The 16,098-nt window shown below is 47.5% G+C and overlaps 1 protein-coding gene across 1 annotated transcript; it reads left to right on the top strand.

Moving 5' to 3' along the window:
- The first annotated feature begins 1,874 nt into the window (after positions 1 to 1,874).
- ADRA2B (adrenoceptor alpha 2B) lies at positions 1,875 to 5,863 on the top strand. The gene has a single exon (XM_036752640.1). The coding sequence runs from the start codon at positions 2,453 to 2,455 to the stop codon at positions 3,755 to 3,757; it is 1,305 nt and encodes a 434-aa protein (XP_036608535.1). The 5' UTR covers positions 1,875 to 2,452; the 3' UTR covers positions 3,758 to 5,863.
- The last annotated feature ends 10,235 nt before the right edge of the window (positions 5,864 to 16,098 follow it).

The following is a 16,098-nucleotide window of genomic DNA, read 5'->3' as shown; positions in this document are numbered from 1 at the left end:
GGGCAAAGTACAGTCTGCCACCTCCCCCAACCCCCAAAGCCAAAGTTATAGCTTTTAGTACCAGGATTAGTACCTAGTCATCAAAGATCCGAGACTGAACAGGCTGAGGGACAGGCGGTGTCAGGCTGAATATAATGGTGAACTGGGGGTGGGCTGAGGGATAGATGGAATGGGGAAGGCTGTGTGTGTGTGTGTGTGTGTGTGTGTGTTGGGGCTGGAGGCACCAAGTTAAAGATATTCTTTTAACTCTTTCCCCTCCAGTCCATTAGTCTCTAGCACTGAGACTAAGACTCTCCCAGAGCTGTTTTAAAGTGTTTTGCAGAGATTGCAGGAGACTACAGCTGCAGGGTGTTTCTCTCCCTCACCTATAGGTGGTTTGGGGGGGGGGGAGGAGTTACTGAGTGAGAGTGATGTGGACCCTGCTTCTAGGAAGGAGGCAGGACAAAGAAAAAATCCATCCTCTTAATTTTTCTCCACATCACCTTCCATTTGCAGACACCGTTGTCCATGGGTCAGAGGGACACAGGATGACAGGTCAGCCTTCTCTTCACCTATCCTTACTATGAATTATAAGGGCTGTTTCTGTGGGACCAGATCGGCACATGTCTTATCTCATTTGTCCTCAGGCTGGGAACAGAGAGTGTATTTCTCAGACTCTTGGAGGAGAGGGCAGGAGGGCCTGAATAAGAAGGGAAACTGAGGCACGAACTAGGGAAATAAATGAGAGCTGCTTTTTCTTTGCATCTTAAGACCCCATTTGACGGAGAGAGGAAAAACTTGCTCGTGCGACTTCGCTGCAGATTCGGAAACCTGGGCATCTCTCCTGTTGCTTTTCTGGGATGGGGGCGCATTTAGATGCCCAAGAAGAGATGAAGTCTTGCCCCTCTGCCTTTGGTAGGGGTATCTGGAGGGAGCCCTAGCCTCGGCGGGGGTACTGGGTGCTCCGAAGGCAGCAGGGGGCGCTCTCTAACCGGCGATCTAAGTGGGTCTTGGGCTCAGCCTGCGCTCCACGAGGAGGTGCCCGGCCTAGGGGGGCGGGCGGTGGTGGTTTCCGTGCCAAAAGTCGGGTGGTCTTTGGGGGGCTGTGTGCCCACCAAATCTCTTCTGGATCCCCAGAGCTGGGGCAACGCAGGAGGGTACTGGTTGCCTCTCCCCAGGCCCCCATGCTTGGAGAGGCTAGATGGGTTCCGCCTGCAAGCGCAAGCCAGCCGTTCGTCCCACCACACCCCACGCTTCAATCGGCTCCCCCCTCTACCCACGCCCCTTGCATGGGGCCGCCCAGTCCGCATAGATGGCCCAGCCCTGGCTCCTCGCTCCCAGTCCCTCTCCCCAATACAGCCAACCCCACACATCTTCCCGCCCCACCTCAACTGACTGACCTCTGCAGCCACACGTCTTGAGCCCCCTCTTATGTAACGCTCGACGTCCAGCACTCTTGACATCCCCACTCCCCTCGAACAGTCTTCCCCGCATCTCTCCCCTTCCTGGAGCCCCGCGGCTGCAGGCAAGCTCGCCACACCCAGCCCCCCCTCCCTCTAGGACCCCTCGCCACTAGCCCTCCAAAAATAAGGGTGAGGGGAAGAGCGCAGGAGGCAGCGGAGCTCCCCAAGAGGAGGCTGCGCCGCTGCGGGCTCCCCGGCTGTCCGCCCTTTGGCCGTGCTCACCTTCTCCCCACCTCTTCCATCCCCGCTTCCCTCCCTCTTCTTCATCCCTCCCTCCCTCTCTTCCTGCCCCCCTCCTCCCCCCACTCCTTTCCTTCCCTCCGCTCCGCGTCTCCTCCCTACTCCGTCTCCTCCCTTCCACTCCCCCTGCCCGGGGCTGTCTGCTCCGTTGCCTGCCTGCCTGCCAAGCCTGCCTTGCTCGCCTGACATCACGGTTCCAGCTCCGCTCAGGGTTGGAAAGGAGAGAGTCTGCACCTCTCACAGAGCTTTTGTGGAGGAGCAGGAGATGCTCGGAGCTTCCCCCTCACTGCCCTCCTACCCCTAGCCCACCAAATCTGGGCTTGGGACAGCCTCACGTCCGGAGGTCGCAACTTTCCCCAGGAGTAGAGCGCACGGCTGGGGCACCCCAAAAGGGAAGGGGCAGAAGCCCCCAGGAACTTCACAAACTTCTTTGGGGCAGACCAGAGGGAAAGCAGCAGCCTAAGCCCACAGGAGGATGTAGAGCCGCAGCTACTGAACAAAACTGTGCCCTCATTCCTCTCCGCCCCACCTCCGACCTCTAGCCAGTCATGGGGGCTGACTGCTGCGCTTCGTCCCGGGACAGAATGGGCTGGTCCTCCAGGTCTCTGGCTTAGCCCCTGGGGTGCCAACCCCAGGGACTGCCCCCTTCTCCAGCCCCCTGCTGCTGGATGTCCTGCTTTTAACTCCATATTGTCCCTCAGCAAGGCGGCAGGGCTGTCACTCACAGCCTCTCCCTGGCAATCCTCTTTGGACTACTCCTGTCCTCTGCTATGGATAGCCCAGAGCCCTACTCTGTGCAGGCCACTGCGGCCATCGCAGCCGTCATCACCTTTCTCATCCTTTTCACCATCTTTGGCAATGCACTAGTCATCCTGGCGGTGTTGACTAGCCGCTCCCTTCGAGCCCCACAGAACTTGTTCCTGGTTTCCCTGGCTGCAGCTGACATATTGGTGGCCACCCTCATCATACCCTTCTCACTGGCCAATGAACTGCTGGGATACTGGTACTTCCGACACACCTGGTGTGAGGTCTACCTGGCCTTGGATGTCCTTTTCTGCACCTCCTCCATCGTGCACCTTTGTGCCATCAGCCTGGACCGCTACTGGTCAGTGAGCCGTGCCCTGGAGTACAACTCCAAGAGGACCCCCCGAAGGATTAAGGGCATCATTCTCACTGTCTGGCTTATTGCTGCCTTCATCTCACTGCCTCCACTCATCTACAAGGGTGACAAGGGCAAGAAACCTGGAGGCCGGCCGCAGTGTAAGCTTAATGAGGAGGCCTGGTACATCCTCTCCTCCAGTATCGGTTCCTTCTTTGCACCCTGCCTCATCATGATCCTGGTCTACTTGCGGATCTACCTAATTGCCAAGCGCCGCAACCGCCAGGGGCCCCATGGCAAGCGGGCCCTTGGTGATGGGGACACTGGGCCTTCTGGCCCTGGTGGGGCATCTGCAATATCTAAGCTACCACCTTCTGTTCTCTCAGCTGTGGGTGAGGCCAATGGACATTCCAAGCCTCCTGGGGAGAGAGAGAGAGGGGAACAGATTGGAGACCCACCTTCTACACCTCCCAACCAGAGCTCTGTGGGGCCAGAGGATGGCAGTCATAGGCAGGAGGAAGAAGAGGAAGAAGACGAAGAAGAAGAAGAGTGTGGGCCTCCAGCCCTTCCAACTTCCTCCTCTCCCCAAGGAACCTCAAACTTTCAGCCTCCCCAGGGCTCCCAGATGTTGGCCACACTCAGGGGCCAGGTGCTCTTGGCCCGACAACCTGCCTCCCTGGGGCTGCAGCCATGGAGGCGTAGGACCCAGATGAACAGAGAAAAGCGTTTCACCTTCGTGCTGGCTGTAGTGATCGGAGTCTTCGTCCTCTGCTGGTTCCCTTTCTTCTTCAGCTATAGCCTAGGAGCCATCTGCCCCCAACACTGCAAGGTCCCTCATGGCCTTTTCCAGTTCTTTTTCTGGATTGGTTATTGCAACAGCTCCCTCAACCCTGTCATCTATACAATTTTCAACCAGGATTTCCGCAGGGCCTTCCGCAGGATCCTTTGCCGCCAATGGACTCAGACAGCTTGGTGAAGTGGGATCCCAGTTAGGGTCCTTGAACCTGTCCTGTTTTATACAGTGGAGCCATTGAGCTGGGTAGCTCCCAGTGGCCTTTTCTCTCTACCTGGTACCTGATTGTAGCCCTAAGCTCTTTGAATCCCCCTCTTCTTGATCAACTGGGGAGCCTGCTAAGGAGAGTATTGTGTGTGGATGAGTGTGTGTTTGTGAGTATGTATGTATGTGTATGTGTCCTGGAGCATAATTTTATTTTTCCAGAACTTGGTGGGATGGAGCATTTGCTTTCCACTCTGTGCAGAGGGTGAGGCAGAGTGAGATCAGGATCAGAGGCCAAATCCTGGAGAAGACCTCACAATGGAAGAGAGACAGCTTTTTTCCTTAGCCCTGCAGTCCCCAATCAAACTGGGTACCTTTCCCTTCTCAGGCTTCCCCAGTCAGCCTTGTCTGAATTCCCTGGGAGGGCACCTACCTGGGAATGTTTCCAAAGAGCAAGGAAGGCCAGACTTGAACATTTCCAGGGAAGGCAAATATCTGAGGTGATAGCGGAGCTGTATCCTCCCTCCCCAACAGTACCCACTGCCCTGCAGGGCTCTGAGAATTGTCGGCGGTTTTGTATCCTGGCGCTTCCCTTTTTTCCTCCCTTCCTTTGGTTTGGGGCTCCTTTTCAGGAGAGCCTATGCTTTGTTCCTTCGACTAGCTCCCCTGTGGGAGTCAGCATGCCCTGCCTCTGCTTCACCCGGTGAGCCTGGATCACAGGCACTTCCCTACTCGGTGCCTCAGTCTCCCCCCTCTGCAAAAACCAGGGCAACAATAGCTCGCCGCCTACTCACAGCAAGAAGATGAAAGGGTTTGCAAAATGCTTTGAGCTCTGTGGGGGAATGGGCTGGAGAAATAGAGAAATAGAAAATGTGATTATCCGGTGATATAAAAATCTCCTTTTCTCTGTGTTTACCACCACCTGTCTTCCTATGGAATTTAGTTCTGTGCCTGTGTTGTATGAATCCCTACTCAAAACCTGGAAGCCAAGAGAAAGAAAGAAGAAAGTCGCTCCTTCTTTTACAGGGTCTCATTGAAAATGCGCTCCTCTTGCCTCCAAAGGTTTGAGTTATTATTTTGCATGACAACGTCTTGACATTTCACCTGAACACCAGGAGTTTCTTCTGCTGCCTTCTGTCCCCCGACACTGGATAAGTCTTTTGTCATCAGCCAGGCAAATTATTTCCCCTAAGATGGTTAAAAATACCCAGTCTGTGGGAACAAGCTGAGAGGGATGGATGATAGATGGGTGTCTGAGATTTCAGGGGAATGGGGGCTGTGCACTGGACTGGGCTGCTGTTGTCAGAGCAGGTAAGGGGAGCTCTGCATTTCTTGTGGAAGTGCTAGGGAAGTCAGGTTGCTGGAGCCCAGGATGCCCTGGCCTTCAGAGCCTTTCTCCATTTTGACCTCAGTGTGTACACGGGGATCAGCGCCTTTAGAGACTGAGTTTTGTGGCTCCGAACCTCTGTGACTGGGAAGTCTCAAAGCAGCTTATCTTTTGACTCCTTCCCAGTCTCTGAACGTGGTGTCTGGTACAACTGAGAGTATATGAATGATATCCCCAGTGCCCTCCCAGGGGAGTGTCTGGCTATCTGCCTATGATACAGAACTCCTGTAGTAATGGACAACTGGAGCCCACTTGGCTGTTCATTTCCTAGATGGGTGTGGGCAGTTCTGTAAGTCCGACTGCCTTCTAGCACTTCTGTGGTCTTGACCTCAGGCTGGCCTCAAGGGAGCTTTGGTTTTGGTGAAGAGAAGAGAGAAAGTGAGGAGGGTCCCTGGCTTAACAACTGGGGGATGAGGAGAGAATAGATAAATGGGCACCACCAAGCCCAGAGAATGTCTTCTTTGGGAGGAGGGGCAAACTGGCCTTGACTGTAGCAGTCAGCAGGAAGGTGAGGAGCATTCCCGAAGAGTAGACATGACCACCATTGTGGAGCCACAGACTATGGGAAGGGACAGCCAGGCAACCTATGCTTTCTCATCTTGTTATTTGTGCCCTGTGGCATTCTCCTGTTTTGTCCTGACCCAGCAACGCTGCATGCAGGTGTTTCTAAGAAGTCTGAGCTTTTTTTTTTTTAAACAATAAAGGATATTTTTTAATAAGGAAGTTGTGTGCTTAATGCCCAGGAAACTGCTAGGAGACTATTATGCCCATTCTTCCCCAGCTCCTAGCACTGAGGTCTCAGGGCCTTGGACGAGATGAAGAGGGGGCAACTCTGTTTCTTCCCTAGGCCCTGAGCAACTCTGGGAAATCCCAACCTTATAGCCGAATTGGAAAGGGAATTTAAGAACAGTGGAAAGACAAAGGCTGTGTGTCTGCCCTTCTTGTGGGGGCTCTGGGATGGTGTCTCTGGAACTTCCTGTCTCACGGCCTTGGCCAAAGAGAATGGAGGGTGGGATAGGCAGCCTTTCTGCCATGCATAGATTGGCAAGGCTGAATGTGTGGGCTGGGTGGGCTAAGGGTGGGCTCCTCTGCTGGGGACAATTTAAATGATAGTTCTGCTGGAACACAGGAGAGAAGGGAAAGTGGGAGTAGCTACTACCTCTCTTCAGAGAAGGCTCCCTAGGCTCCTTTCAGATTTAGAAGAGGACAAATGAGATGTGTGTCCAACAAGGAGACTCCCATTGCCCTGTGACTTCCTAGGCATATTGGGGTTCTCACTTCTCCCCTAGGCATGAATAAAGCTAAAAAAGGAGGAGGGGGATGGAGCATGTTCCTTTATCCTTCCCCAACTGGCAGAGTTAGCTCCCCTTCTTTTTGCTCATTTGCTGTGGGCAATCTCCTGGCTAGGCTTTGCTGGGTATTTGGGACCCTGTCAGGAAGGGAACAAGTAGGTTAAAAAGCTAGATTCTATTTGAGTTCCTGTTGTAAGGTAGATGCCCGTGAAGCTGAACAATAAGCTGTAATCTTTTGACCTGGGCAAACACAGACTTTATCGGGTGCTCAAACACAGAAGACAAACAGTAAATTACTTGTAAAATAAAAAAAAAAAGGTGGGGAAAGGGAGCATAAAATATTCAGCTTTTGGGCCTGACTTAATGTCCTTGGAGACCCATTCCCCAGGGGACCTTTTCTATAGTCCCAAGATTTTGACCTTCCATTATCTTCTAAATTTGCCAAATCATTGAACTCAGAACTTGAGGCACTATGCTTCCTGACTCTCCCGGCTCTTAAGGCAGTTCGACATCTTGAGTTCTCATGCTTAAAGTGCACTGACCATTTCCCTTGCAGCAGCACCATTCCCCCATATCTCCCCCCACAACAATGTTCTTTTTCTGTTACCAGTACCAGCTTTTTTCACTTGCTTCTGCCCAGTTCCTTTTCCAGCTCCCTCCACATACCCCAAGAGACTTTTCTAGGGCTTATTCACCAGGGGAAAGAGAATATGCAAATTAAGGAATAATACACCAGAGTAAGGTAATTAGAAATGTCCAACAAATAAATCTACCTAGCTCCAAATTAGTTTGTCTCTAAACTTCCTAAGCATTTCAGCCTAGCTATAATTCCCTAGCTCCAGCACAGATGGTTCACGATTGTCTAGATAGAAGACTTGAGTGTCCAGGGGACTCAGACAAGACTTGGTCTTTTGGACCAAACTGCTTTGGGGATTGGAGTTGGTAACCCGGGTTCTCTGGACAGAATTCATAGATCCATTTCACTGTCTCAGGCTTACTCTCAGCCAATCAGGAACTCTGCAGATGGCATTGCTGGTTTTTGGTGTTCCACCCATTCTGAATCTCCTAGCTAACTCATTTCTTCCCCTGACCAGAGGGACAGACAAGGAGATAGAGCAAGGTGAAGAGGTAAGTGCTCCTTTCACTTCAAAAATCAGGCTAATTCAACTCAGTGCACAAGTCATTCCCAAAGCTCACAGAAGACAACCTGTTTCCTTACAAGGGAGAATATACATTGGTTTCTTCTGGGTCTCTTCCATCCCTGTACAGTTGTGAGAGAGTGAGGCAGGGAGGATGTATGAAGAAGGGCTGGCTTCATATGGAGGACAAATAAGTAGCCAGGAGGCAGGGCAGATAGAGCCCTGGATCAGGAGTCAGGAAGGCCTGAATTCAAATTCAGCCTGAGACACTTTCTAGCTGTGTGACCCTGCCAGGGGCAAGCCATAACCTCTGTTTGCCTCAACTTTTCATCTGTAAAACAAAGATAATAATAGCATCTACCTCCTAGGGTTATTATGAAGATAAAATGAAATATTATTTGTAAAGCTCTTTGCAAACCTTAAAAAGCACTGTATAAATGCTATTATTATATTATAATTGCCTGCATGAAGTAATTTGAGGGTTCTACACCATATCTCAATCTCCACCCCACCCCGCAAGATGCCTTCCTTAGCCAAACTTGTCAAGACCCTGCCTTGCTTTGCCTAGCCCTCTTTTTTTTTAATCACATTGCTAGCAATTAGGTTGGGGTAGGTTGGGATTCATTTGTTACATTATCTGGCTGGTCCTTAGAGAGAACTAAGCTTAGTCTAATGTAGTGCTTGTCACACAGTAGGCACTTAATAAATGCTAGTTGACTGACTGACTATCCTTGAGGGGATGGAACACAGGGTTAGTAATTTTCATGGGAGGCAGGGAAAGCCAATAAAATGGGATGAGGAAAGCCACTTTGGGCAATCAATATCAATCAGAAAGCATTCATTAATCACTTACCATATGCTAGGCATCCTGCCAAGCTCTGGGGATACAAAAAGAGTTAAACCCACCAAAACCCCAGTTATTGCTATCAAGGAGCTTACATATGAATCCACAGCTTTTTAATTTGGAGACTATGAATTTTAAAAATGTTTTGATAACTGTATTTCAGTATAATTGGTTTCCTTTGTTTTCCTATGTATTTTATATTATTCATTATTCTGAGAAGGGCCCTGTAGGCTTCACCAGACTGCAAAAGGGGTCCATGACACAAAAGGACCCCTATTCTGGTGGTGGCATCAGCATATAAATAACTAGGTCCAAACAAGATATATACAGAGTAGATGGAAGTTAATCTCAGAAGGGAAGGCACTAGCAGCTGAGGTAGAGGGAGAGGAGCTGAGAAAAGCCTCCTTTAGAGGGTGATATTTTAGCTAAGACTTGAAGGAAGCCAAGGGAGCTCAGAGGTGGAAGGGTTAAGGGTGAACATTCCAGGCATGGGGCACAGCCAGTACAAAAGTGTGGAGTCAGGAGATAGGGGTGTCTTACTTGAGGAACAGGAAGTGAACTAGTGTATTTAGAAATTAGAATGGGTGGAAGGGTATAAAGCAGAGTGTGGAACCTGTGGCCCTGAGGCCACATGTGGCCCTCTAGGTCCTCAAGTGTGGCTCTCTGATTGAATCCAAACTTCACAGAACAAATCCCCTTAATAAAAGGATTTATTCTGTAAAACTTGGACACAGTCCAAAGGGACCTAGAAGGCCACATGGGGCCTCAAGGCCACAGGTTCTCCACCCCTGGTAAGGAGTAGAAGGATGGAAAGGTAGGAAGGACCAGGCTATGAAGAACTTTAAGTGCCAAACAGAGTACTTTACATCCTGCAGGTAATAGGGATCCTCTTGAGTTTATTGAGCAGGTAGGTGACAAGGTCAGACCTGTGCTTGAGGACAGCCACCCTGGCAGCCAGAGGTCAGGTCATGTTCTCTTTGGGTGGGGACTGAGTGGTTGATAAACATAATTTTGCTTAGGGATTATACTGGGGAAGTCTCCGGTAAACAATTGAGTTGATGGTATGGGGTTAAGGGATACCAAGCTCCCCCAAACTATTTCTCAGTTATATAGTGATAACTCTCAGAGACCCCTGAGGTAGTGCAACCAGTCCAACAATATCTACTGATATTGACTTAGTGGATAGACTGTTAGACTAGGATTCAGGAAGACCTGTATTCCAATTCTACATACCTTATAGCAGTATAGAGGTTGGTCCCAAAGTCTTAGTGCAGTTTTAAGCTTTAATAATTTAAAACTGCACTAAGACTTTTGGAATGCCCTGTATAAATGGACAGGCATTATTATTACTGAGAGGCAATGTCTCATACTGGGTAGAGAGCCATCCCGGGAACCGTAAAGAATGGGCTTCAAGTTCTGCCTTTGACAGTTATGTGACCCTCAGTGCTCTAGAGATAGCAACTCTCTAAGATAATGAATTGCGGAGAAGGTGCTGAGCTGCATTGGTAGAATCTGGGAGTTCTAGGTTGTCAAGTCAATAAGCATTTATTAAATGCCTACTCTACTGAGCCACTATTTTCAGTGCTGGAGTTACAAAGAAAGGCAAAACCCAGTCCCTTGCTTTGAAAGAACTCACACTCTAATGGGGGAGACAACATGCAAACAACGGTGTAGAAACAAGATATATACAGGATAAATTGGAGATACTGTCACGGTGGAGGCACCAACTAGCTAGGGATCAGGAAAAGCTTCCCTGCAGAAGGTAGGATTTTAGCTGAGACTTAAAAGAAGTCAGGAGGCAGAGATGAGAAGAGAGAGAATTCCCTCTCCCAGGCATGGGGTGTACTCCTCTGTTGAGGCATGGGTTATAGCCAGTAAAAGTGAGTGGAGGGAAGAAATGGACAGGCATGTGTGAGGAACAGCAAGGAAGCCAGTAGCACTGGATAGTACGGTATAGTCCATGTATTGATGGCATCATAGGTCCATTCTCTATCCCTATCTCCTATTGCCATATGATTAGCACTGGGCTGGGCACTAGAGGCAAAGACAGAGAGACAAGAAGCTCTCTTGCCTCACCAAATTTCTCTTGGTGCCAGAGATATACTCAGAATGCTAAGAGTACCCTTGGTTTAGAGCAGGGAAGAAGGTATGAATTGTCTGCCAAATGTTGGATAGTGGGAAGGGAAGGTCAGAGTGGGGTGGTAATATTCATTCACTTAATGAAGCACCTGGAAGGATGGTGATTATTGAGAGGTTTTTGGCACCAGAGGCAGGATACGGTCCTAGGGACAAACAGATCATTTGTCTGAACTTGGACAGCATTTTTCTGATTACCTGTTCTTTTTTTTTCATGTGAAGCCATGCAAATCGTACTTCCACATTAGCTTTTGTTGTTAAAAAAAACCACAAGAAAAATAAAGAAAGTGAAAAAAAATTATGCTTCAATTTACACTCAGAGTTCATCAGTTCTTTGTCTGGAGGTAGACGGTATTTTTCATCATGAGTCCTTTGGAAGTGTTGTGAATAATTGTATTGATCGGAGTAGCTAAGTCACATTTGATCATCGTTACAATGTTGCTGCTACTGTGGACAACGTTCTGGTTCTGCTCGCTCTACTTTGTATCAGCTCATATGTCTTCCCTGGTTTTACTGAAATCATCCCCTTCATTATTTCTTACAGCACAACATATTACAGTATTCCATCACAATCATAAACTTGTTCAGCCATTTCCCCAATTGATGGACATTTCCTCAATTTCTTTGCCACTACATAAAGAGCTATTATAAATATTTTCGCACCTATGGGTCCTTTTACTTTTTCCTTTATCTCTTTGGGATACAGACTGAGTAGCGGTATTGCTGGGTCAAAGGTTATAAACAGTTTTATAGGTCTTTGGGTATAATTCCAAATTGTTCTGTAGAATGGTTGGCCTGTTCACAACTCCACCAACAGTGTATTGGTGTGCCTATTTTTCCACATCCTCTTCAGCGTTTGTCATTTTCCCTTTCTGTCATGTTAGCCAATCTGACGAGTATGAGATGATACCTGAGTTGTTTTAATTTACATTTTCCTAATCAATGGTGATTTAGAGTATGTTTTCACATGATTATTGATAGCTTTGATTTCTTCTTCTGAAAATTGCATGTCCATATCCTTTGACCCTTTGTCTATTGGGGAATACTCTAATTTTTATAAATTTGTCTCAGTTCCCTATATATTTGAGAAATAAGACCTTCATCAGAGAAACTTGCTGTAAAATTTTCATGTTTTCTGCTTTCCTTCTAATTTTGACTGCATTGATTTTGTTTGTGCAAAAACTTTTAAATTTAATGTTGATTACCTATCTATTTGTGGAAGGTAGTGCACTGAACTTAGAGTCAGGAGCCACAGGTACCATTAGCAGATTTGCCTCAGACTCCTTGCTTGATCTATGGACAAGTCATTTTGCCTCTTTAGGGTACAGCTCAGTTATCCCCAGAGGTGAGTCAGCTCAATTTAACAGACATTTATTAACTGTTGTTGTACTAGATGCTAGAGATACAAAGAACAAAACAAAATAGTCCCTGCCATCAAAGAGTTTCTGGTCCCTCATGGATCATGAAGGGCCTATAATATGCATGCAGATAAGCAAATGCATGGTAATTTCAGGAGGGAGAACAGGAGAGATCAGGGAAGGCTTCTAGAGGTAGCACTCAATCTGAGCCTGGAGAGAACATAAAGATTCTGAAAATCTGAGATGGGGAAGGAGGATAGTTTGACCATGGAAGATGAATTGTGCCAAAGCACAAGGGTAGGAGATGGAATATTGATTTCAGGAGCAGCTAGTAGATGTGTTTGGTTAGAAAGTAGACTTTGTAAAGAGAGAAATGTGAAACACTAGAAAGGTAGGTTAGAACCAGCTTGTGGAGCACTTTAAATACCAGGATGAGGAGTAATATTGCAATTTAAGATAATAAATAATATAGAAGTAATATTAAAATATAAAGTTAAAAAATTATCATTTTATCCTGGGGTAATAGGGAGCCACTGAAGGTTTTGTTTTTGGTTTTTCAAAAAATGACATATTCAGATCTGTGATTTAGAAAGATAATTTGGTCAGCTGTGTGGAAGTAGGGTGGCTAAATGAAGAAGCTATCATAATAGTGATGAAGGCTTAAACTAAGATAGTAGCTGCCTGGGGCTCAGAGAAGGTTCAGGTATGAGGAATATTGTGGGGATGGAATCATCTTCAAGACTTGCCAGTGGATTGGTTTTGGGGGAAGGAAAAGAAGAAGTGGGAGTCAAAGAAGACTTCAAGGTTACAATCCTGAGTGATAGGGAAGGTGCCATCAGTGGAAATAAGGAAGTTAGAGTAGGTGTAGGAGAAAGAATGAGTTCCATTTTCAACATCTTGAGTTTGAGATGCTAACTATATATGAGAAAGATATCAAGTGGGCAGTTGGTGCTCGGTGTCAGGGATTCAGGAGATGTTGGGACTGGATATATAAATTTGTGAGTTATCTAATTAAACCTATAAGAGCAGTTGAAATCAGCAAGGGAGGAAAGCAGGTAGAGAAAGAAAAGAAGATGGCCCTGGTCTGAGGCCTAGGGGAGACCTGCTCTTGGTGGGAAGGGACAGGAGGTGGACAATGATCCTACAAAGGGGACTAAGAAAGAGCTGTCGGACAGGTAGGAGGAAAACCAGGTGAGAAGAATGTTACAGAAGCCACAGGGAGAGTGGATACGTAAGAGGATGGGGTAGACAACAATGTCGAATACTACATGATCGAGAGAAGAAAGTTAAGAGACCATTGATGACCTCAAAGAAGGCAATTTCAGTAGTGTGGTGGAGTTGGAAGCCAGATTGCAAGAAGTTGAAAAGTAAGCTGGTGGTGAGAAAGGGGAGGCAGCCAGTGGAGACAACTTTTTCCAGGAGTTTGTCAGGGAAAGGGAGGGGGAGATACAGGACAATAGCTTGAGGAGATGGTGGGTTAAAGTGAAGGCTTTTTAAGGATGAGGATAAATGATAGCGTATAGTGATATCTGTATTACCCAATAGTGATGGTTACTAGGCAATGAGCCAGTAGGTAGGGAGAAATTGGAGATTATAGAGAAGGAATGATTGCTGGGGCAAGGAGATGGGAGGATATGGGATCCAAGATACAAGTTGAGGGGTTAGCTTTGGCAAGGAGAAAGGCAACCTTTCACTGGGATACTTGATCGAGTAGTAGAGTTTTTAGACGTAGTAGAGTGTTTAATCAAGGCTTCCCCCTCCCCCTCCCACAAAGTAGGAGGTAAGGTTCTCTGTTAAAAGGGAGGAATGGATTGGTGTTAAGAGTCTGATTAGATTGACTCCATTTCTGGTGTTTCAGGGCTCATGAAAGCTGGTAAGGTTGCATTAAACAGGGAGGCTAGGGACTTATTTTCTTTCAAAGAAAGCCAGGTTTCTATGAGTACAAGAAGAGGAATAGAAAATAAGAAGAAAAGATCTAAGATGAAGGGGAGTTTGGTAATGACAAAACTAAAGTGCCTGAGGGCACAATGAAAAGGGAGGGAAAAGGACAGGGACTGGGTAGGCCTAGGCCTGAGCTGGACAGGGATGAGAATTCAGGGAGAGGTAACAGCAGGTGGAGACTTTGAACCATGTGGATTAGGGGAGCAGGAGGACAGATTTTTTTAGCTCAAGAACAGGGGACACGCCTATTGATGCACTTCATCGAATAGAGTCAATTTAATTCAGTAAGCATTTATGAAGGGCCTACTATGTAGCAGATCCTGGGGTAGGTTCTGGGGATAGGCCGAAGACAAAATGAAAATAGTCCTTACCCTCAACGAGTGTTTATTCTATTATTTGTATAACTTGTATAACATCCCCTGTAAGTTTTCAAAGAAACTGAAGCACGAAGAGGTTGGGCTGTTTGCCTATGATCTCAGAGAATCTTACTCTTCTGGTTCCCTGCCACAGTGTTTCAGGGGGCCAAGTGCCAGAGCCCAGAGAAGGGTGTAGTAAAGGTAGCCTGTGGTCCCGCCATTTTTCGTCCGTTTCCACCCTCTACCACAATCCTGGTGATGGGCTGAGGTCAAGGCTGGGATGGTGGTGTTGGGGCCAGGAGTAAGGACACCTCCTCTCTTCTGAGGGGCAGTAGCTCCCATCTTGTAGTTGGTCCTTCGGTGGTGGTGGTGATGATGATGATGATGAGAGAAAAAAGTGCCAACTTTGCAAAAATTAGTGGCAGACTGGTAGCTTACAGTGATGGGGGAAGAGTAGGTGCCACCTCAGAAAATGGCGGCTCTCAGGACCGTGTGCTGAGCAGTTCTCTAATCCCAGTCCCCTATCCACCTCCTGAGAGTATAGAGCTAGCGATGGGGCAAGTGTTTCATCCTTGTCAGCATCAGCAAGACTTCTTTTCAAACACAGAGCAACTGGGCTGGGGAGTCTGGGCTGGGCATCTAGATCATCAAATACCTGGTGGTTATGTCCCTGGGGGCTGAACCCAATTCTCACACCAGTTCCGTGCCATATTCCTACAATGGCAGAGTAGAGGGTTTACACAGAAGTTATTGCTCTGGGCCAGGCAAGTCCAGGCCAGGCAGGCATCAGGCAGCAGCATCAGCTCTGCTCTGTATATAATCCAATGACTGGGTAATTGTTAAGCTCCCTTGCAGCTCTAACGTTTGATGCTTTTCTATTGATACGATAACTCACCCACCTCAACAAACTTTAATCTAGACTGGGCTTCAATTGCTTTCCAACGTAGCTAGTCTTGCCTCCAGGAGCAGGGCTGTAATCATGGAAAAAGGAGATGTTACAAGAATAATCTGGCCTAGTCTAGTCTATTTGTAAGCAGATCTGAAAGCATCACTCTAAATCTCAATGATACTAGGGTTCCATCTTTGTGAGGAGCACAAGGATAACCAGGCTTGGGTGATCACTGCCTCGATCACTTATTTTCAAGAGGGATATTGAGCTGAGAATTCTATCTATCACAATCAGATATTTGTACTCTAGGGGTACAATTCTTTTTGGGACGGTCAAGATAAAAATCGTTTTCCTTGGTTGCTTGGAGGAGAGGGACAGATCTAGAAAATGTTAGCTTAATCTTAGTGACTTAGTTTACCTCTTCACCAAACAAAGGACAATCATAGATAGCAGCAAACGTACTAATCAAAGAAAGAAAGTAAAACAATTATTGGGGAAACCATACAGATTTGTTTAGGTGGTAGATTATACAAGAATAAAGGGAGTCCTGTGATCCGGAAGCGAGATAAAATTTCAGCTTAAGCAGGGGCAAAATACTCTCATCTGATCCTCTACTCTTCTCAGTCTCTGGGGGTGCAGATGCTGGGAATCAAAGACCATATGGGGTATTGGCTCCTCCCCAAATCTCTATTGCCCCAAGGACCTTCTGTTTGCCATTCAGTCTGCTCCTCTTCTCTTGGAAGTCTCTCATCCAATCAGCAGACATGTTTCTCTCTTCATAGGAAACATCACAGGGCTGTCTTTCAGGAAACCACCAAACCTGACTGGGGGGTGGGGTTACAGAGAGGCAGCTTTGTCCAATCTCCATCAGGTCAGATCAGCGGGTGAGTTCTGTTTATCTAAACTAAACTCTTTATTCAAACTCTTCCTCCTCCTCTGTTCACCATTGTTGTCCCTTCCCAGACCCTGTTCCAAGCC

This window comes from Trichosurus vulpecula, chromosome 3 (assembly GCF_011100635.1).
Source record: "Trichosurus vulpecula isolate mTriVul1 chromosome 3, mTriVul1.pri, whole genome shotgun sequence".
Classification (NCBI taxonomy): Eukaryota; Metazoa; Chordata; class Mammalia; order Diprotodontia; family Phalangeridae; genus Trichosurus; species Trichosurus vulpecula.
The sequence above is the reverse complement of the archived record's forward strand: the minus strand, read 5'-3'. Positions and strand labels throughout refer to the sequence as shown.